Source organism: Ahaetulla prasina, chromosome 13 (assembly GCF_028640845.1).
Source record: "Ahaetulla prasina isolate Xishuangbanna chromosome 13, ASM2864084v1, whole genome shotgun sequence".
Taxonomy (NCBI): Eukaryota; Metazoa; Chordata; class Lepidosauria; order Squamata; family Colubridae; genus Ahaetulla; species Ahaetulla prasina.
The window spans coordinates 9,076,121-9,097,946 of record NC_080551.1 but is presented as its reverse complement, the minus strand read 5'-3'; the positions used below and the strand labels follow the sequence as shown (position 1 = coordinate 9,097,946).

The following is a 21,826-nucleotide window of genomic DNA, read 5'->3' as shown; positions in this document are numbered from 1 at the left end:
CATCGCTCCCAGATGGCCCTGGCCCCATCTCTGCCTCCGACTCAGAGCCCTCGTCCGGGCCTTCCCCTGACTCCAGGACTGGCCCATTGCCCTCCCCAGCCTCCTCACTGTCCGACTCCGCTGCCAGCTCCACAGGCTGTTGGTGGACCACAACACTACCCTGGTATCTTAACCACAACACTACACTACTTATCTCTGTCCTAACATACCCAGAGTCATATATGGGTTCGAAAGAGAACTAGATCATTCACTGGAATTCTTCTAAACATCCCACCCATTTCAGAAAATCTGTGAGTATCACTCTTGGAGGAAAAAAAGTGCATTGGGTTCAGATAACTTCAAAGACCTTGACAATATGGAGAAGAATAAGAAATGATTTGGTATGAATTATGATTCCTTTCATTTTTTTTTAACCCCATGCCTTTTATTTTTTTTCAACGTACAGTTCTTAAGTACTTCAAGTCCTTCAGCTTACTTGCTTTCTGTACTTGGTATAATGCCGTTTGCTTTGAAAGGAAATTGTGTGATGGATCTCTTTGTGTGTGGAGGGACAGAAGAGTTGTTATACAACACTGGGAAGAAATAGAATTGCCTGACATGTAGCAGCAAGTTGATGATATGTCTTTTCCATCGTTTGAAAGCAGGGGAGCACTTTCTCCAAAAATAGGTGGTTGGGTGAAGTAGAAATGGTGGGGAGAATGGCTATTTTGCCTCTTCTTACTTTTGTATTGTAAGGTAAAGGTAAAAGTTCCCCTCGCACATGTATGCTAATCATTCCCGACTCTTGGGGGTGCTCGTCTCCCTTTCAGAGCTGAAGAGCCAGCGCTGTCTGAAGACGTCTCCATGGTCATGTGGCCAGCATGACTCAACGCCAAAGGCGCACGGAACGCTGTTACCTTCCCACCAAAGGTGGTCCCTATTTTTCTACTTGCATTTTTTATGTGCTTTTGAACTGCTAGGTTGGCAGAACCTGGGACAAGTAACGGGAGCTCATCCCATTACGCAGCACTAGGGATTTGGACCCCTGAACTGCCGACTTTTTGATCGACACTATTCTACCATTCTACTACAGAATAGTTGCAAGAATTGGATATATTTAGCCTAGTGGAAAGAAGGACTAGGCTGGGGATGTATGATTGGAGTGTTCCAGTATTTGAAGGGCTGCCACAACAAAGAGGGGGTCCAAATTATTCTCCAAAGCACCAGAGGGCAGGACAAGAAACAATGGTTGGAAACTAATGGTTGGAATTAAGGAGAAACTTCCTAACTGTGGGGACAATTAACCAGTGGAACAGCTTGCCTTCAAAAATCGTGGGCGCTCCATTCCTGGATGTTTTTAAGAAGAGACTAGGCAGTCACTTATCTGAAATGGTGTAGGCTCTCCTGCTTGAGCAGGGGGCTGGACTAGAAGACCTCCAAGGTCCCTTGCAGCTCATTCACTCTAAGTCTAGACATTAACTTTAACCAGCGGTGGGATTCAAGTAATTTAACAACCGGTTCTCTGCCCTAATGATTTCTTCCAACAACCAGTTTGCCAAACTGCTCAGAAAGTTAACAACCGGTTCTCCCGAAATGGTGCGAACTGGCTGAATCCCACCACTGGCTTTAACCCTAAAAATCAAGTCCAATCTGATCTCCCCACAAACTGGGCCCCATTTTAATCTCATCTGTCCCAGGCATTGTGCTCTTTCTCCATCTTTCTTCTTTGCCTCCGTCATCTTCACACAGAATAACAAAATTTCAGAGTTGCTACTGGCCATCGGGCAGACAGTTCAAAAGCTTTTGCTCAAAAGCACAACCAGGAAGACACAGAGAGCTGCTGTCTTCAGCAACACGTCCCCAGCTGGACATGTTTTGCGAACCCCCCCACTCCTGATTCCAGCTGAGGATGAATCTATGCAACTAGGTCAGCTCCGGCTATTTCGCACACTGGAAGGCTAAAGGGTGAACAGAGGAAAATTAAGTAAGATGCTTTGCCCTGCGAAGGGCAAAAGGCAAAAAACAACAACAAAACAACAACAACAACAACCTAGGAACTGTCTGAGCCCAGGAATTTGGCTCCTGACTGTACAATGAACGATTTCACCCGAGACGAAGCCAAGATTTTAGCATTAGGGCGAGGAAAAAAAAAATAAGGGAGAATCAAAATATCTACGGGAGGAGAATTTGGTCTCCATTTGCAGAAAGTAGAGAGAAATAACCACGTCAGCCTGAAAATGGGACTTGAGATTGGAGAGGAAGGGCTGAATTAAGACGATAGAAATATTGCTGTAAAGAGCTTTCCTATCCCAGGATTTCCAGTTTTCTGTTGCCAGGAAGAAATGTATTCATTTTAATATTTTTTTTTAAGCGTTTCAAATTGTCCTCTGGTTTTAAACTCCTCCCGATGACAGCTGTACTGGAGATTCGGGTTCAGCCATATATAAATGGAGAGGAATTTAAACGTTAAGGAAACAACCCAGGAATAATAACTGATGAACTAAAGCAGGGGGTGTCAAACGCAAGGGCCTGCAAATAGCAAAGGAAGCCCACGATGCCTCTGCTAACAAAAACAAGGCATGGGGGGAGTGCGTGGGTCCCCCCACAGCCCATTTTCTGCCTGGACAGCCCCCTACAACACTTTGCCAGCCAAAACGGGGCGTGGAGGGGGCTGAAGGAGGTGTCCGCCCTGTCTCTCCCCGCCCCCACCAGCCAGCCCCCGGAGATCTACAATGCTGATCTGGCCGTCAAAGAAATCCAGTTTGACATCACTGCACTAAAGCATCTTTAGATAAAGGTAAAGGTTCCCCTCGCACATATATGCTAGTCGTTCCCGACTCTAGGGGGCGGTGCTCATCTCCCTTTCAAAGCCGAAGAGACAGCACTGTCCGAAGACGTCTCCATGGTCATGTGGCCGGCATAACTCAACGCCAAAGGCGCACGGAACGCTGTTACCTTCCCACCAAAGGTGGTCCCTATTTTTCGACTTCCATTTTTAACCTGCTTTCGGACTGCTAGGTTGGCAGAAGCTGGGACAAGTAATGGAAGCTCACCCCATTACGCGGCACTAGGGATTTGAACTGCTGAACTGCCGACCTTTCAATCGACAAGCTCAGCATCTTAGCCACCACGCCACCACGTCCCTATAAAACATCTTTAATTGGCTGGTAATCAGTTTGAACTTAAGGCTGAAGGACTTTGAGACCTACCATAATAATCACATCGGAAGGCTTCACTTAATATGCAAGGCCATGGATCGAAAAAGGCTTCAGTTTTAACATAAACGAGGTCAAAAGAATTTGCTTTTTTTCCTCTCTCAAAGCCTCCGCAGCACAGTTTAAAAGAGCCTCGTGCAATGTCGCACCTTCAAAACCGATCATGCCATCGCTCTCAAAATCACGAGCCAGGCTGAGTTTTGTTTTTCCCTGCCTTATTTTTTAAATCAGACTTCCCCGGCTTGGCCAGGAATGATGAGAGTTGGAGTCCCAATGCTGTTGTGTCTGCGCCCCCCGAACCGGGCCCCCTGCCAGAAAGTGACTCGGAAAGTGAGGGGGAAGGGCCATCAGGACTTACCTCTGGAGCACGGCTTCCCTGGCTCAGCTCCAGGAGGCAGAGGCAGGCCAGGTGGAGGAGATAACGAGGCCTCCGTCCCCTGACTTTCCCCCCCAGGCCACGCCTCCAGACCCGGTTGATGGCAATCAGGCTTGGCTGGATCCTAGGTTTCGTAGGCAGGAGAGGCGGGAACAACAGAAGCAGGGGTGGGGAAGGCCTAGGAAGTGCTGAGTCATGGAGCCACACCCCACAGGATATAAAAGCAGCAAGGGCTGCTATACCACTTCGTGGCAAGCAAATCAACTGCTTAGAGGAAGAATTAGAGCTGAAGTCCTGTTTGTTCCTAGTTTCCTGGCTGACTCATCGGCATCAAGAGAGATAACAGAGACACTTGGCAGACGCTCGCTAGTTTGCTGCCAGAGCTGATAGTTGCCGGCTAATTAAGACATCGCTCGTGTCTCCCGGACTGCAGAGGGGGACAGAACAAATTGAGAGGGAACCAAGTTGGGAAACGTTCATCTGGGGACACGTAGCACGCTGCTCCTTTTTAAAGAGATGCATTTATAGCAGGTGCCTCCAACCTTGGCAACTTTAAAACTTGTGGACTTCAATACCCAGAATTCCTCAGCCAGCTGCTGGCTGAGGAATTCTGGGTATTGAAGCCCACAAGTCTTAAAGTTGCCAAGGTTGGAGACCCCTAATTTATAAAACAAGGAATGTTCCCCCTTTTTCTCTGTCCGTGAAATGCTTCCGTTTGCAAATGCAACCGCCAGACTAGGGTTGACATCTGTGTCATAGTTTGTAGAAATACCTGTCCCATTCAAGAAAGAAGCTACAGGTAGTCCCCAACTTACAACAGTTCGTTTAGTGATCGTTCAAAGTTACAACGGCACTGAAAAAATTGACCTATGCCCATTTTTCATACTTATGACCGCTCTAGCATCCCCACATGATCAGAATTCAGATTAACAGAGTTGGAAGGGACCTTGTAGGTCATCTAGCCAACCCCCCGCTCAAACAAGAGACCCTACACCATTTCTGACAGATGGCAGTCCAATCTCTTCTTGAAGGCTTCCAGTGATGAAGCTCTCACAACTTCTGTTCCATGGGTTGATTGTCCTCACTGTCAGAAAAGTTCTCCTTATTTCCAGGTTGAATCTCTCCTTGTTCAGTTTCCATCCATTATCCCTTATCTGGCCTTCAAGTGCCTTGGAAAATAGCTTGATCCCCTTCCTCTCTATGGCAGCCCCTCAAATATTGAAAGACTGCTATCATATCTCCCCTGGTCCTTCTCGTCACTAGAGTAGCCATGCCCAGTTCCTGCAACTGTTCATCGTATGTTTTAGCCTCCAGTCCCCTCATCATCCTGGCTGCTCTTCTCTGCACTCTTTCTAGAGTCTCAACATCTTTTTTATAGTGTGGTGACCAAAACTGGATGCTTGACAACTGACTCATATTTATGATGGTTGCAACATCCCGGGGTCATGTGATTCCCCTTTGCAACCTTATGAAAAACAAAGTTAATGGGAAACCCAGGTTCACTTAACAACCATGTTACTAACTTAACGACTGCAGTGATTCGCTGATCGACCGTGGCAAGAAAGGTCATAAAATGGAGCTTAACAAATGTCTCACTTAGACACACAAATTTTGTGCTGAGTTGTGGTCGTTAAGTCTTTAAGGCCTTTAAGGTTCTGCTTCTGCTTCTTATTTCTGGTGAGGAAGTCTTGCCTTGCCTTCTTTGAATGGAAATTACACCCACCCATTTCCTGGCAATGCCCACAACTGTTGCTATTGCTGCTTCTCATTTGATTCCAACTTCCTTATTGTTTCTGTTAGGTGCCCACGTTCCTCTTTCCCTTCGACATCATTATTTCCTTGCTCTTTGCCTTCTGCTCTGGTTGAAAGATAGCACTAGCATGTAGACTTATATACCGCTTCATCATGCTTTCAAGCGGTTTACAGAGTCAGCGTACTGCACCCCCCCCCGCCAACAATCTGGGTCCTCATTTGACCGACCTTGGAAGGACGGAAGGGAAAGTCAACCTTGAGCCGGTCAGAATCGAACTGCTGGCGGTGAGCAGAGTCAGCCTGCAATAGTGCATTCTAACTATTGTGCAAGCAGGAAGGCAGGGAGGACAAAAGCAATAAAACTTATATACTGCTTCACAGCACTTCACATCCCTCTCTAAGCAGTTTACAGAGTTAGCCTCTTGCCCTCAAAAATCTGGGTCCTCATTTGACCAACCTCAGAAGGACGGAAAGGAGAGTCAACCTTGAGCCGGTCAGAATCGAACTGCTGGCAGTGAGCACAGTCAGCCTGCAATACTACATTCCAACTATTGTGCAGGCAGGGAGGGCAATAGCAATAAAACCTATATACCGCTTCGCAGTCCTTCACATCCCTCTCTAAGCGGTTTACAGAGTCAGCCTCTTGCCCCTAACAATCTGGGTCCTCATTTGACCGACCTCGGAAGGATGGAAGAGCTGAGTCAACCTTGAGCCAGTCAGAATCAAACTGCTGGCAGTCGGCAGAATTAGCTACAAGCTTTGTTCAGTTTCTCTGTTCCCTTCAGGTATCTTGATTTTGATGTTGGAATTCATAGTTATTATTTTTTTCCCGGATCCTTTTAAGGGAGCTCACAAGCCTTGGAAAAGATGAAAAGGCCTTCGGATCAATGCCCACATCCTCTGCAAAGGACTTCGTCCATCGATCACTGTAATCCAGAGGTGGGTTTCAGCAGGTTCTGACCAGTTCTGGAGAACCGGTAGCGGAAATTTTGAGTAGTTTGGAGAACCGGTAGTAAAAATTCTGACTGGCCCCACCCCCATCTATTCTCTGTCTCCCAAGTCCCAGCTGATCGGGAGGAAATGGAGATTTTTCAGTATCCTTCCCCTGTCACGCCCACCAAGCCACACCCACAGAACCGGTAGTAAAAAAAATTGAAACCCATCACTGCTGCAATCTCCTTCTAATCTCCACTTGAGTTTTCAGCGATAGGATAGTTTTAGCAAAAGCGTGCAACCTAAGTTACAGTTTATCCACTGAATCTTTATCTTTTACTCACTGTCTCTATTTATATTTATAGTCCTTCTGAAACATTTGCAATACACCCATGCGTCTGTGTTTCCTGGGGTGTTGTTGTTGTTGTTTTTTGTATTTTGCAAAATGTTGGCAGGTGCTTAGAAAAGCAGAACCTGTTCATATCCTTTTTTTGTTCAACAGGATTAGTTCATCAGAAAACGGAAACATTTCCCCCCCCCCCCCCCGTATGCATTTCAACACCAATCATAACCAACATTATTTTCAGAGATGTTATTCGTTTTTATTTTGTTAAGATTTTTATTCTGCCTTTATTCCTTTATCAGTAATTCAAGGCAGTGAACGTAATACCCCTTCCTCCTCCTATTTTCCCCACAACGGGAACCCTGTGAAGTGAGTTGGGATGAGGGAGGGGAGAAGTCACAAGGTGCGCCTTGCAACATAGTTACGCAAACTCTGCCCTTGATGTAGATGTGTGTAGTGTTGTGGTGCATGAAAAGGAGGCCAGAAAGGTCATAAAACAGGGCAAAACTCACTTAACAGCTCTCTCACTCAGCAACAGAAATGTTGGGCTCCGTCATAAGTCAAGGACTACCTGTACTTTTTCTATTTTTATCGATACTCATGGCTTTGACGTGTCTTTAACCCGCTCTGGGGAAGCAGAGTTTTATGTCATTGAATTTTAAAAACACAAGACATGGGAGTTAGGAAGCCACAAAATAGCTCTAGCTTGCTTGTCCTGGATGATGCATTTCAGTTATTTTCCTAGTGCAGGACAAATGATATTTTTCCAGCTCCTTGTCCTTGTCCTGCAGGCTGACTACCCTCTCCAAAGGCAAGTAACCACCCAGCTTAAGCTAAACTCGCATTATGATGTTAACTTCCACTGGATCTTTGCCAGCAAAACTGTTGTTTCTAACGTCTATTTTCAAAGTGCTCGTGGGCTAATTAAAGAGAAGCCAAACAAAAATATAAACAGAACATTAGAGAGGATGCAGAAATAACAGGGTTTGTGTCTGCGAAACTGTCTCCAAATCTGAGGAGGACCAGTGGGGCGGTCCTCACCCCCCAAGTGAATCTGGTGACATGGCATGGCACACCTTTGGAGGGTGGAACAATTTCTCTTCAGAGCAACGGCAAGACGGCACAAGAATGCTTTCGACTGGGCCATTTTGTTAGATGTTCCCGGAGTCGTTACCAAGGCTACGTCAGGAGGAAGAAAAAAAACACGGAAGTGCAGGCAGCCTGCAGGGCTAAAAGAGCCAAGTATTCCTGTGCCTCAATTATTTTCCAAGTTTAAAATAAAAAATTAATCAAGAAAGAAAGAAAGAGGAAGGAAGGAAGGAAGGAAGGAAGGAAGGAAGGAAGGAAGGAAGGAAGGAAGGAAGGAAGGAAGGAAAGTAGAAGGAAGGAAGAAAGAAAGAAAGAAAGAAAGAAAGAAAGAAAGAAAGAAGGAAGGAAGGAAGGAAGGAAGGAAGGAAGGAAGGAAGGAAGGAAAGAAGGAAAGAAGGAAGGAAAGAAGGAAGGAAGGAAAGAAAGAAGGAAGGAAGGAAGGACCACACAGTGTTTATTTAATTTTCTGCCATACTATTCTTTTTTTTCTGAATTTACTTGCCAATAATTATTTTACTGTAATTTTGGAATTCTGGCATTCATCTCAAGAGTTAGCTAATTTTGCTAGAAGGAAAAGTATAAAATGTTTTTATTAAATTAGATACTACGTTATCATAGTACAAAAGCTTTTTGTACTTTATGTGCAAAGTTGCAACTTTATGTCCTATTTCAATAATGAATAGGTTATCATTCCCCTTCCTTCCTTCCTTCCTTCCTTCCTTCCTTCCTTCCTTCCTTCCTTCTTTCCTTCCCCTCTTCCTTTCCTTCTGTGAAGCAAAATATTTCATAAATGACAAATCATTTAGTTATTTGTACGCAGCTCAAGAGCACATTAGACTCTGGCTATCAAGGACAAGACAAACTTTATAAATAACACATTGAATACTTTTATCCAACATGTTTATCTCACTTACCAAATTTAAATGCTCATTTATACATGCACGTATTCAGGCAAGCAAACTATCACTCTATTCTCCTCCAGGGTTACACAGAGCACCAAAAATAGCAAGTCAAGGACATAAGATATGAGAAAAGAAAAGAAGATGCTGTTAAAGGCTATATTGCAGCTGCCATTAGATGGGCCCATAGTTATTGGCCTCCATCACTCAAGAAACCTGTGCTCCACTGAAGCTTTATACTGAGTGATAAAACTAACTCAAAAACATATTCACATAATTCTGTAAGTCGGAGAAAACTAAAGCACCTAAGTAAGCCATAACTAAAAGAGTGTAGAGAAGAGCAACAAAGATAATTAGGGGACTGGAGGCTAAAACATATGAAGAACGGTTGCAGGAACTGGGTATGTCTAGTTTAATGAAAAGAAGGACTACGAGAGACATGATAGCAGTCTTCCAATATCTCAGGGGTTGCCACAAAGAAGAGAGAGTCAAGCTAGTCTCCAAGGTACCTGTAGGCTGGACAAGAAGCAATGGGTGCAAACCAATCAAAGAGAGAAGCAACTTAGAACTAAGGAGAAATTTCCTGACAGAACAATTAATCAGTGGAACAACTTGCCTCCAGAAGTTGTGAATGCTCCAACACTGGAAGTTTTTAAGAAAATGTTGGATAACCATTTGTCTGAAAGTGGTGTAGGGTTTCCTGCCTAAGCAGGGGGTTGGACTAGAAGACCTCCAAGGTCCCTTCCAACTCTCTAAACATAGGCTGTTATGAGAATGAACCTACCATTTCTTTAATGGATTAAGTGGATGCAAAGCCACCGCTGGAACATAACCCAGATGCCATGATGTCATCAGCAAATGGCATAAACTGGACGACTGGCTCAAAACGTGCACGATGCTACTAGCCCCCGTGTAGATTTAATAGCAGTAGGGAAGAATCCCTGCGTTTCTTCGACTCTCCCCAAAAACTTCAAAATAGGTTCCCCTGAAATGGTTTTTAGGACTGGTGAAATGGGGTATCAGTTCTTGACACGTTCCTGCTTTGCATATCCTCAGCTGTCATTGTGCATAACCAGCTGGGAAACAAATATGCAGCCACGCAATCTAATCTGATAGAAAAAAAGAAACAGCCTCTTTATTTATTTTTTTCCCCCAGCTACTGGTAGGTTATTTCTCTGAACTCCAGAAAGGTGGTCTTGTCTCCCCACTGCCACTGTTATTAATCGGCCCAACTAGCAAGGGCCCTGCTCCTTTCCAGACCCCTAATTTGCCTTTGACTTTTAAGTCAGAGCCATGGAGTGAACCCACCAGAAAGGTCTTTATAGCACATTGCTCTGTGATTGTAGGAAGTTAGTACCCACCCCTCTCCTAGGAAATTTTAGGAAATATTAAAAGGGCAGAATATTTCCCCTAAAAGGGAGGCAGAAACTCATCCCCCCACCACCTTTGTCAATGGGCCATTAAGGCCTGGGCCAGTCTATTCTATATATCTGTTGTGACCCAGGCCCAAGTAGGTTGTAGGAAACTCAGTCAGTGTAAAAACAAACTTTATTCGAGCAGCTGAGAATTACTTCCTTCTCAGCATAGTTCAATGAAATTAAAGCAAATTCCGCCCTACAAAATTCCTCAGTCCCATCACCAACTTTGGTCCAATTAGGCAAACTGCCAAAGGCCTTTCTTGGCAAAAGTTCAGAAGACATCGATACAAAATATATGCAACAAGATGAAGCTATCAACGTTGTTTTCCAGCAAAGAGCTCAAACGCCGTTGCTGGTCCTTTAAGCCTTATGGGAGGGGCCAATCATCTCTTGGCCCAAGTCGTCCTCTTTGCTTGAGCTGCTCTTGCCTTCTGGCAGGTCTTCTCATGCGTGCATTAGGAACAGGCTCCTCCTATTCCTCTACCTCACTACTGTCAGTCTCTGGAGGCTCTGCAGTCCACACCTCACTCCCCGATGGCCCTGGCCCCACCTCAGCCTTTGACGCAGAGCCGTCTTCTGGGCCTTCCCCAGCCTCCAGGACTGACCCACGCTCTTCTTCAGCCTCATCGCTGTCCGACTCCGTTGCCAGCTCTGCAGGCTGCTGGCAGACCAGAACAATAACAGAGATCTACCTCCTTCAGGTTCAGCCATAGTAGGAATTGCCCAAAGCCTTTTCATTACATCATCATCCAGCAAGCCTCAACCAAGCCTGGGACTCAGCACAGCCTACAGAGTTGGCCCTGCATGGCCCCATGGGAATCTGACAACCAATCAGAATACAAGCTCAAATTCAAAAGCCCAACATAAGGGCATAAAACCCAGGCACTCACAGCATCTCTTCCCTTTTCCCCCAGGACCTCAAACCATGTGGTCCCGTCCGCCATTAAAAACCATCTTTCCAAGCAGTCTCCGTGTTTCCAGTGTCCTTCTCCGCCACTTGGAACTGAACCCAGAAGGATATTTCTTCCAACAGGAGAATAAGCATTGGAGGGAGAGAAGGGGCAGGGGGGAAAGACAGCAATGTTAGCTATCAAAGAACCCCAGCAATCTCTTCCTGTTGCAAAGATAGAACATTATGTTCGAAGGAAATGTGATCTTGCTTGCATGAAAACCAATTAAAATTCCTATTCGGTCCTGTAAATATAAGCCACCGAACGCATCACTAGAAGTGAAAAATCATAAGACTTACGTCCCATTTGCTTCGGCCACATCACACATGCAAATTCTTTTTGGAGAAGGCAATAATGCTAGGAATGGTTTAATGGGTCAAGAAGGATGGACAAGCAAAGGGCTCGCTGGCTTGATAACATTGAATCTGATTAGTGGTGAAATCCAATTTTTTTTACTACCGGTTCTGTGGGCGTGGCCTGGAGGGTGAGGTGTGGCTTGGTGGACGTGGCTTGGTGGGCGTAGCAGGGGAAGGATATTGCAAAATCTCCATTCCCACCCCACTCCAGGGGAAAGAAATTGCAAAATCTCCATTCCCACTCCACTCCAGGGGAAGGATATTGCAAAATCTCCATTCCCACCCCAGTCCAGGGGAAGGATATTGCAAAATCTCATTCCCACCCCACTCCAGGGGAAGGAAATTGCAAAATCTCCATTCCCACCCCACTCCAGGGGAAGGATATTGCAAAATCTCCATTCCCACCCCAGTCCAGGGGAAGGATATTGCAAAATCTCCATTCCCACCCCAGTCCAGGGGAAGGATATTGCAAAATCTCATTCCCACCCCAGTCCAGGGGAAGGATATTGCAAAATCTCCATTCCCACCCCAGTCCAGGGGAAGGATATTGCAAAATCTCATTCCCACCCCAGTCCAGGGGAAGGATATTGCAAAATCTCCATTCCCACCCCACTCCAGGGGAAGGATATTGCAAAATCTCCATTCTCACCCTACTCTGGGGCCAGCCAGAGGTGGTATTTGCCGGTTCTCTGTGCTACTCAAAATTTCTGCTACCGGTTCTCCAGAACCAGTCAGAACCTGCTGGATTTCACCCATGAATCTGATACAAAATTGAACATCCAACATTTGAACGAAACTGTGCTTGACAGGGTAGCAAGGAGAGCATTTTCTTATAAAGTCTCCAAGAGTCGGCTATGACTGAACGGTTTAAAACAACAACAACAAATATAAGACACATCCAATCCACAGGTCCCACCAGGTCCTGGTTAAAATCCCACTCCGCAATTCAGCAGTCTGGAAAAAAAATATTAATGAACTACATTACCCTACACCCTGTAGTTCACGCTGGCTGAGACTGTTGGAACATCCAATTCATGAACTTTCAACCAGCTTTCTGTGCTACCAACCAAAGCTTTTCACTCACTGGAAGCATTGGAGCAGTTTTCATCATGATGACAGCAACAGTAATAGCCCTTAGACTTATATACCACTTGACAGTGCCTCTCTAAGCGGTTTATAGAGTCAGCCTCTTGCCCCCAACAATCTGGGCCCTCATTTTACCAACCTCGGAAGGATGGGAGGCTGAGTCAACCTTGAGCCAGTCAGGATCGAACCGCTGGCAATAGGCAGAATCAGCCTGCAATACAGCATTCTAACCTTTGCACCACCACGACTTTTAATATCAACTAAGCCTTCAGAACCTGAATACAAACGGCCTGAGAAGAACTTACAAAGGCCTTACTTCCCTACCTTTATTTTAATCTGATATACATGTCAGAAGCAGGAAGAAATTATGTTTGCAATGCAAGCTGCACAATCCCACCACAGCATAGCTATACATTTATCTTGGGACACACTTTCACTCATTAGAGAACCATCCATAGATCACAGACTCAAGCTCAATCCCTCCAAGACGGAGTGGCTGTGGATGCCGGCACCCCGGTACAGCCAGCTGCAGCCGCAGCTGGCTGTCTGGGGCGCGTTATTGGCCCCAATGGAAAGGGTGCGCAACTTGGGCGTCCTCCTGGATGGGCGGCTGTCGTTTGATGGTCATTTGGCGGCCGTCTCCAGGAGGGCTTTTTACTAAGTACGCTTGGTCCGCCAGTTGCGCCCCTTCCTTGACCGGGATGCCTTATGCACGGTCACTCACGCTCTTGTCACTTCCCGTTTGGATTATTGCAATGCTCTCTACATGGGGCTGCCCTTGAAGTGCACCCGGAGGCTGCAGCTAGTCCAGAATGCAGCTGCGCGGGTAATAGTGGGAGCAACTCATTGCTCCCATGTAACACCAATCCTGCGCGGCTTGCACTGGCTTCCTGTGGTCTTTCGGGTGTGCTTTAAGATTTTGGTCACCACCTTCAAAGCGCTCCATGGCTTAGGGCCTGGGTACTTACGGGACCGCCTGCTGTTACCACATGCCTCCCACTGACCCGTACGCTCTCACAGAGAGGGTCTTCTCAGGGTGCCGTCCGCCAAACAATGTCGGCTGGTGGCCCCCAGGGGTAGGGCCTTCTCTGTGGTAGCTCCTACGCTCTCGAACGAACTTCCTCCTGGACTACGTCAAGTGCCTGATCTTCGGACCTTTCGCCGTGAGCTGAAAACGCACTTATTTATTCAAGGGGACTGGCATATTTTTAATATTTTTTAATATTTTAAATTTTAACTGGGGTTTTATTATTATATGGTTTATAATTTTAAATTTTAAACTTTTAAATGTTGGCCATTTTTTTTAATATGCTCGGTTTTAAATTGTCGTTTTAATTGTACATTTTTGTGTTTTTTATTTTTTGGCTGTACACCGCCCTGAGTCCTTTGGGAGAAGGGCGGTATAAAAATTTAATAAATAAATAAATAATCTCGCACAAGATAGGTACGTTTCAAACAGTGGTGAAATCCAAATTTTTTTACTACTGGTTCTATGGGCATGGCTTGGTGGGCGTAGAAGGGGAAGGATATACTTCAAAATCTCCATTCCCACCCACTCCAGAGGAAGGATACTGGCAAAATCCCTATTCCCTCCCCATTCCTGGGGGAAGGATATTGCAAAGTCTCCATTTCCACCCCACTCTGGGACCAGCCAGAGGTAGTATTTGCCGGTTCTCCGAACTACTCAAAATTTCCATTACCAGTTCTCCAGAACCTGTCAGAACCCGCTGGATTTCACCCCTGATTTTAAATGTTAGGGTTAAAAACTCTCTGGGATTAAAAAAAAAGGGCGGGAAATTCCAGATGTTTTTAATAATGTGACATGTCCCTAGTCTTGCACCACCTGTAAAGGTTAAAGGCTAACTTTTGTGTGTGATCATTTATTAAAGCTGCTGCAAGAACTCTGAATATTCAGACCAGGTTCCAATTTCTCAGGTAAAAGACGCCAATTAAATCTGTTTCCTGTGAAATTCGGACTTGTAATATGGTTGCAGGACCAAAGAAGAAACCAAACCAAACAAAAACATAAAATTCTTAGTTTACCTTCAGCTACAGGGCAAAGTAATAATTTTCTACCACTTAACGGAAGACATTTACAGAATAATAATAATAATAATAAAAACAGCTTGTGCATTCATTATTCTAAAGCAGCCAGGAATAACATGCTATTTAGGGCACGTTTCTGGCAGCTCAGGTTAAAATAAAAAGTGACTTAAGAGGGAATAAAAAAAAAAACACTAGCTAAGAAAGGGAACAAGTGTTCAAATAGGGAGACTTGAAATTAATTAAATCCCAGGGAGTTTCTTCAATAGGATTAGAACTTTCCCACCCATAAGGGTGCAATTATGACATCACCCGGAGTCTATAGTCCAATGTTATATGAAGGCATCATTTTTCAAACTGTAAACCTGCCATACAGAGTCTATCTCTGGACCGAAGTCTGCGATGCTTACTTCGGACAAGGAAGGAAATAAAGCAAATCAACTTGATTTAAATAAATACGAAAAGCAAAAGCAGAGCTCAAGAGTTAGAGAACCAAGCCTGGACTGTCACATTGTTTTTATTTGTTTTTATTTTTGCATAGGACTAAAATCCCAGCGTGGTATTCTGCACAGCCATTCATTTTCAGAAACCATGTTTGTGTACCTTTTTTTTTTTTTTTTTTTAAATGCTTTTAAGAGTTGGTTGCACTAAACTCCATTCGATGGGTACTTCATCAAGTGGAAAATGAATGGCACTGAATAAAATGCTTAAATGCCCAGCCCAGCCCTGCGTTGCAAAGTACCTTTCTTAAAATACTTTCCACTGGGTTTTTGTGGGGGGGGGTTTTTTGCAAGAACTGACCACTTCTCCTTACCCCATTCGGCTAAACCAACCAACCTGGACACAGCCCTATTGTATGAACTGGTCTTGGACACTGAAATGCCGAAATGGATGGGGCATTCATAACTGTCCCACTGCCGTTTTGCTCCAGGATGGGGAAATGAAACCAGCAGCTCTCTTGCTTTTCCAGTTCTCAGGGACTCACACACCCAATCACCCAGCAAGGCAGATAAACCTCCCACCCTTTCCACAACTAACCCTGTACAGATAGTCCGCGATTTACAACTGCTCATTAAGTGACCGTTCAGAGTTACAACATCACTGAAAAAAAGTGACTTATGACCAGGGATGGTATTCACTTACCTTCGCTAGCAGTTCGCAAATGTGAGCGTGCGCACGCCACCTCCACACATGTGCAGGACTTTCTGCGCGTGCGCAGAGCATCAAAAATGGGATATGATGTCTGGGTGGGTGGGCGGAGCCTCCCCCAGCCACTGCTACTGGTTCTCCCGAACCGGATAGACCCAACTGAATACCATCACTGCTTATGGCCATTTTGCACACTGATGATCATTGCAACATCCCCGTGGTCACATGATTAGAATTTGGATGCTTGGCAATTGACTCGTATTTATGACGGTCGCAGGGTCCAGGGGGACACGCGATCCCCTTTTGCGACCTTCGGACAAGCCAAGTCCATGGGGAAGCCGGGTTCGCTTAACACCCGTATTATTAATTTACCAACTGCAGCGATTCCCTTAACAACGGTGGCAAGAAAAGTCGTAAAACGGGGCAAACTCACTGAACAAATATTTCACTTAGCGACAGAAATTTCAGGCTGAATTGCAGTTGTAAATCGAGGACAATACGCTTCAAGGTATTGGTGACTACCTTCAAAGCGATCCATGGCTTAGGACCAGGATATTTACGGGACCGTCTACTGCCATCTTCTATCTCCCAGCGACCGGTGCGTTCTCACAGAGAGGGACTCCTTAGGGTGCCGTCAGCCAAGCAATGTCGACTGGCGGCCCCCAGGGGGAGGGCCTTTTCTGTGGGGGCTCCTACCCTGTGGAACGAACTTCCCCCTGGACTTCGACAACTATCCGACCTTCGGACCTTTCGCCGCGAACTTAAAACCTATTTATTCCGTCTAGCTGGACTGGCTTGATGTTAAATTTTTAATTTGCTTTTATGGGTTTTAAATTTTGTAAATTTTATAGGGTGTTATTGTATTTTAAATTTTGGCCAATTGAATAAGTTTTTTAAGGGGTTGTTCTTAATATTTTATGTGCTGTTCTTTTTGTATTTTATTCTGGCTGTGCACCGCCCTGAGTCCTTCGGGAGAAGGGCGGTATACAAATTAAATTATTATTATTATTATTATTATTATTATTATTATTATTATTATTATTATTATTATTATTATTATTATTATTATTATTATTATTATTTCGCCTTTTCTCCCGGGTCTAGTTCTGAATGCATCTATTTCTTCCCTTGCTCTCTCCCCACACATAGAGGTTACCCTATAGCAAATACTGAGTCATTTTGACAGCACCGAATGGTTTAACAGAGATGCACCAGGCAAAACTCATCCACTTCCATTTTTTAGTTTCTCTTGGGCCACGCTGGGCTGTCGTGAGATCCTGCCTTCCAGAAAGCTCACCTTTACAAGCTCACCACACAAGGAAGCACAATCCACAATGGGTCCCTTCCAGGTGTGGCTGAGAACGCCAGGAGCTGTAACTCCCAACACATCTGGAAGGCTGTAAATTCAGGAGGCTGTTAAGAAGGATCACTGCACTGTTGCCCAGTGCATGGACACAGAGAACTGTAAGCAAAAGGGACTCTGCCCCAGGGAGCTTACAATTCTTTATTTATTTAATGTGGCCACTCTCCCCTCTCTTAAAGGGCCTTTAAACAGCAATGTCATTTAGAGACATTAGCAAGTGATGATGGTGCTTATTTCTATGCTGTGAAGCCTCTGCAGATTAAGGGCTGTTATCAGGGACAAGCAAGTTTTTTTTTTCTCTCTCTCTCTCTACCCCCCCCCCAAGTCAGCTGATGCTTTGCATTTCAAAGGAGGAGACATGGAGGGGGGAAGGAGGGAGGGAGCAGGATAAAGAGATGAGTTTATCCATTGGAATTTTGACTTCTAGTGCAGGGAGGACTTTTTAAGTTTTTGCTTGAAACCATTTTCTAAGGCAGCTTTAGAAACGCTCTGTTAGGCAGGCCTGAAAACAATAGCATCATATTATTATTAATTATTATTATTATTATTATTATTATTATTATTATTATTATTATTATTATTATTATTATTATTATTATTATGACTGTATGACTGTAACTTTGTTGCTGGCAATCCTTATGATTTATATTGATATATTGACCATCATTTGTGTTGTAAATGTTGTACCTTGATGAACGTATCTTTTCTTTTATGTACACTGAGAGCATATGCACCAAGACAAATTCCTTGTGTGTCCAATCACACTTGGCCAATAAAATTCTATTCTATTCTATTCTATTCTATTCTATTTTATTCTATTCTATTCTATTATTATTATCATCATCATCATCATCTTTATTCATTAAACATGAAACTCAGTCAACTGAACATTCAAAAAGGCATCACAAATACCATTGACTGGTGCTAATGGTTGATAAGGGTTGCTGCCAATGTCCTAGGTATCAGCCAAGTACATTATTATTAATATTATTATTATTATTATTATTATTGATGGTGATGATGATGATGATATTAATATTATTATATAAATTTATATACTGGCAGGCTCCCAGAGATTTCTGGGAGGCTTACAAATTATTTAAAACATGAAACCGAAAGAAGAGCCATAATAATGTTAAAAGAGAAGGGGGTTGACTTAAAGCAGGAGAAGCCCCAGGGAAGTTTTGATCACCAACTCCAATTGTTCTATCTCTGGCCCACACTGGAATTGTAGTTCCGAATACCTGCCAAACTTAGTTGAACTCTGTGAAGCAAAAGCATCCAATGGTTGCAATTCATTTTGCCGGATGGACTGAACCCAACGGGTAGGCAGCCGCAATTCGGCTGCGCCAGTTGCTTCACCCCGCAATCCCTATGGTCAGTTGCTGGACTATCAGAACCTGAATTAATTTAATAAACCATGCTCAAGTCCATTAATTTAATAAACTATGCAAAAGTACGTTAATTTAATGAACCATTAACCAGCTAGCTTTTTTTTTTTTAAAAAAAAAACCTCTTGAAAGTCTTTCCTGCAGCTGAAAGGAGTTAAACCCGGAGATCACCTTACCAACTCCGCACCTCTCCCGACTCCCTTACTCTCTCCCTACTTGCTCTCTACTCCTTCTCTTGTCCCCGGCAAGGCACAGTTTTAATTCCTTTCATTAACGAGAGGACTCGGAAGGCCCTTCTTCCCTCTGGAAGGGACCCAACCCCTTAAAGCTACCCAACCAAGCGCAAGGAAGCGCGTCCACTTAGCAAGGGCGCAATTCAGAAAGCGGTCCAGCGCACGAAGCGGGAGGCGCCGTGGATCACTTTCGGGGAAGTGGGCAGTTGGGGTAACTCCGACTAACTCTCGCAGACCCTGCCCGCCGGGTCCGAGCGGGGTTAAGCCGGCTAAGGGATTTTTGGCTCTTCCTAGGGCAACCCAAGACAGCAGCAGGCAGGCAGGCAGGCAGGCAAGCCGGCCGTGGAAGGCGGAGGCGCGAACACCCGTGCAGCGGGACCGGGGAAGGAGGGAGCGAGGAGGCTGCGCCTGGCTGGCCGACGGTGTCAGTCAACGGCGAAACCTGCGCCAAACACGCCCCTTCGCAGCACCTTCGCGCCTCCCGCAAGCCTGGCACAAAACCCGGGGCAAGAAGCGGCCAAGAGAGGCAGGCAGGCAGGCAGGGCGCCCCGCCAACCCACAGCCAGCCGTGCGGTCCTTCGTCCGCCTCTGCACCCTGGGCTCAGCCGCTCCGCGTTCGGGCGGGCGGGAAGGATATAGCAGCCCCGGGGCCGGAGGGAGTTTTTTTTTGGGGGGGGGATGAGAGCCAACAGGCAGACCTCTCCCCCCTCCCCCCACCCCGTCCCTTCCCCCAAATGAAGGTACGTGGTCCCAGGATAAGGTGGCAACATCTCCAATCTTGGGTCGGTCAACGGGATGGGAGACCAACCTCTCTCCCCCTCCCCATCACACACCCCCGGTCCTCTCCTCTTCTCTCCCCTCCTTCCAAGCGCCCGGTGGTCCCTCTCTCGCTTTCCTGGCCAGGCTCGGCCGCCCCCTGCCCTGCCCTGCCCTCCCCACCCTCCGTCCGCCGCTCACCAGGTAGGCGCCCACGGTGCCCTGGGCCAGCATCAGGACGCACTCGGACACCAGGAAGACCTGGATGCTGGCGAAGCGCGAGTCCTTCTTTTTCCGCTTCTTGGCGCGCTGCGCTTCGTCCCCTTGCAGCTCGCCGCTTCCTCCTCCTCCGCCTCCTCCGCCGCCGCTTCCACCGCCGCCGCTACCCGTCGAGGAGCCGCGGGACTTCTTCGCCTGCATCCTCCGCCTCCCGCTGCCTCCTGCGCGGCGGGCTCCCCGAGGCTCCTTTGGCCGCCTCCCCGCGCGAGCTGGCCGGACGCGGCGGCTCCAATCAGATGCTCCGAGCCGGTTGCCGCCGCTGCTGCTTCTGCCGCCCCCGGCGCTCGCCTCCCTTCCTGCCGGCAGCCGCCGCCGCCGCCGCCTCTAGCGCTGCCATGGCCGGCTGGCTCTTCGCACGCCTCTTTCCTCCGCCCGCTCCGAAGGCTCCCCCCTTCCTCCGCGCTTTCTCCTCCCCTCGCGCGGCCGCCGTGCCAGCTCCGGCTCTTGGGCGCTGCCGTTGCCGCCGCCGCCGCCGCCCGCTGTTGGATGGGCGCCAAGGGGCCGGGAGGGGCATCTCGGAGGAGGACGGGAGAGAGAGGAGGGCGCCCGCTTGGCGAAAGGAGGCAGGCGGCCACTCTCGGGCTCCTCCCGGGGGAAGGAAAGGAGCCGGGGAAGAGGAGGAGAAGGCGATCTCTACGGCGGGCTTGGAAGGGGGGAAAAAAATAAAGGGGGAGGGCTGGCTGCCTTCCCACGACGCTTTGGCCCCGGGCTGTGCTATCTGGGACCCTCAGCCTTCCTCCCACCTCAATGGAAGCGGACGCCCGGCTACGTTGGGTTGGGTTCACACGACCCAGAAAGCCGTGTTAGTGTTTGGCGTGAACCAGTCCCAGTGGGAGGTTTCTTACTTTGGGCTAAAAAAAAAAAAACGAAATAAAAAAGCCAAATCTTTGCCTGCCCTGTTATGTCGAACGGTTATAAGGCCTGAAGAGTACTTCCGGCCAGGGTAGGGTTAAAAAAAATAAAAATAAAAGTCAAGATGGCAGCCACCCAATGGTGCAATTGGAGCTCCCCAGATGACAATATGTGTGTGTGTGTGTAGGTCTTGGCATATTTGGGTCTTTTCCCAAATATATATATATGTAATATATATATATTACACACACACACACACACCCATATACATATACATACATACATACATACATACATACATACATACATACATACATATATATATATATATATATATATATATATATATATATATTTCATATATATATATATATATATATTCTATATATATATTCTATATATATATATATATAGAATAGAATAGAATAGAATAGAATAGAATAGAATAGAATAGAATAGAATAGAATAGAATTTTTATTGGCCAAGTGTGATTGGACACACAAGGAATTTGTCTTGGTGCATATGCTCTCAGCGTACATAGAAGAAAAGATACGTTCATCAAGATACAACATTTACAACACAATTGATGGTCAATATATCAATATAAATCATAAGGATTGCCAGCAACAAGTTATAATCATACAGTCATAAGTGGAAAGAGATTGGTGATGGGAACTATGAAACGATTAATAGTAGTGCAGATTCAGTAAATAGTCTGACAATGTTGAGGGAATTATTTGTTTAGCAGAGTGATGGCCTTCGGGAAAAAACTGTTCTTGTGTCTAGTTGTTCTGGTGTGCAGTGCTCTATAGCATTGTTTTGAGGGTAGGAGTTGAAACAGTTTATGTCCAGGATGCGAGGGGTCTGTAAATATTTTCACGGCCCTCTTCTTGATTCCTGCAGTATACAGGTCCTCAATGGAAGGCAGGTTGGTAGCAATTATTTTTTCTGCTTTTCTAATTATCCTCTAAAGTCTGTGTTTTTCTTGTTGGGTTGCAGAACCAAACCAGACAGTTATAGAGGTGCAAATGACAGACTCAGTAATTCCTCTGTAGAACTGAATATATATATATATATACATGTATATGTATATATGTATGTATAAAATAGGTGGAGCTTTGTTTGTAGGGATGAGGATGCCATTGTGACTTTTTCAACCAGACTCCCAAAGATACCTCTGCTTCTGGTGTTTTGCAGACCCGATCCTTAAGATGGACTTTGTACATTTCACCCAGTTAAGCGAACCAGGCTGGAGCGTCAGGTGGAACTTCAGGCACTCTGAGAAAATGGATCCAAGTCTCTATAATAATGACAACTCAATCTGTGTTAAGGGTGCCCAACCATGGGCAGGAAGAGATAGGTAT

The 21,826-nt window shown here is 45.8% G+C and overlaps 1 protein-coding gene across 1 annotated transcript in view; it reads right to left on the bottom strand.

Annotated features, from left to right (window-relative positions):
- Positions 1 to 19,971, bottom strand: part of SLCO3A1 (solute carrier organic anion transporter family member 3A1) — a 173,854-nt gene extending 153,883 nt beyond the window's left edge. The window contains exon 1 of the mRNA XM_058155899.1: positions 19,533 to 19,971. Coding sequence (XP_058011882.1) covers positions 19,533 to 19,751 — 219 coding nt within the window. The 5' untranslated portion in view covers positions 19,752 to 19,971. The remainder of the gene's footprint in view (positions 1 to 19,532) is intronic.
- Between the last annotated feature and the right edge of the window lie 1,855 nt (positions 19,972 to 21,826).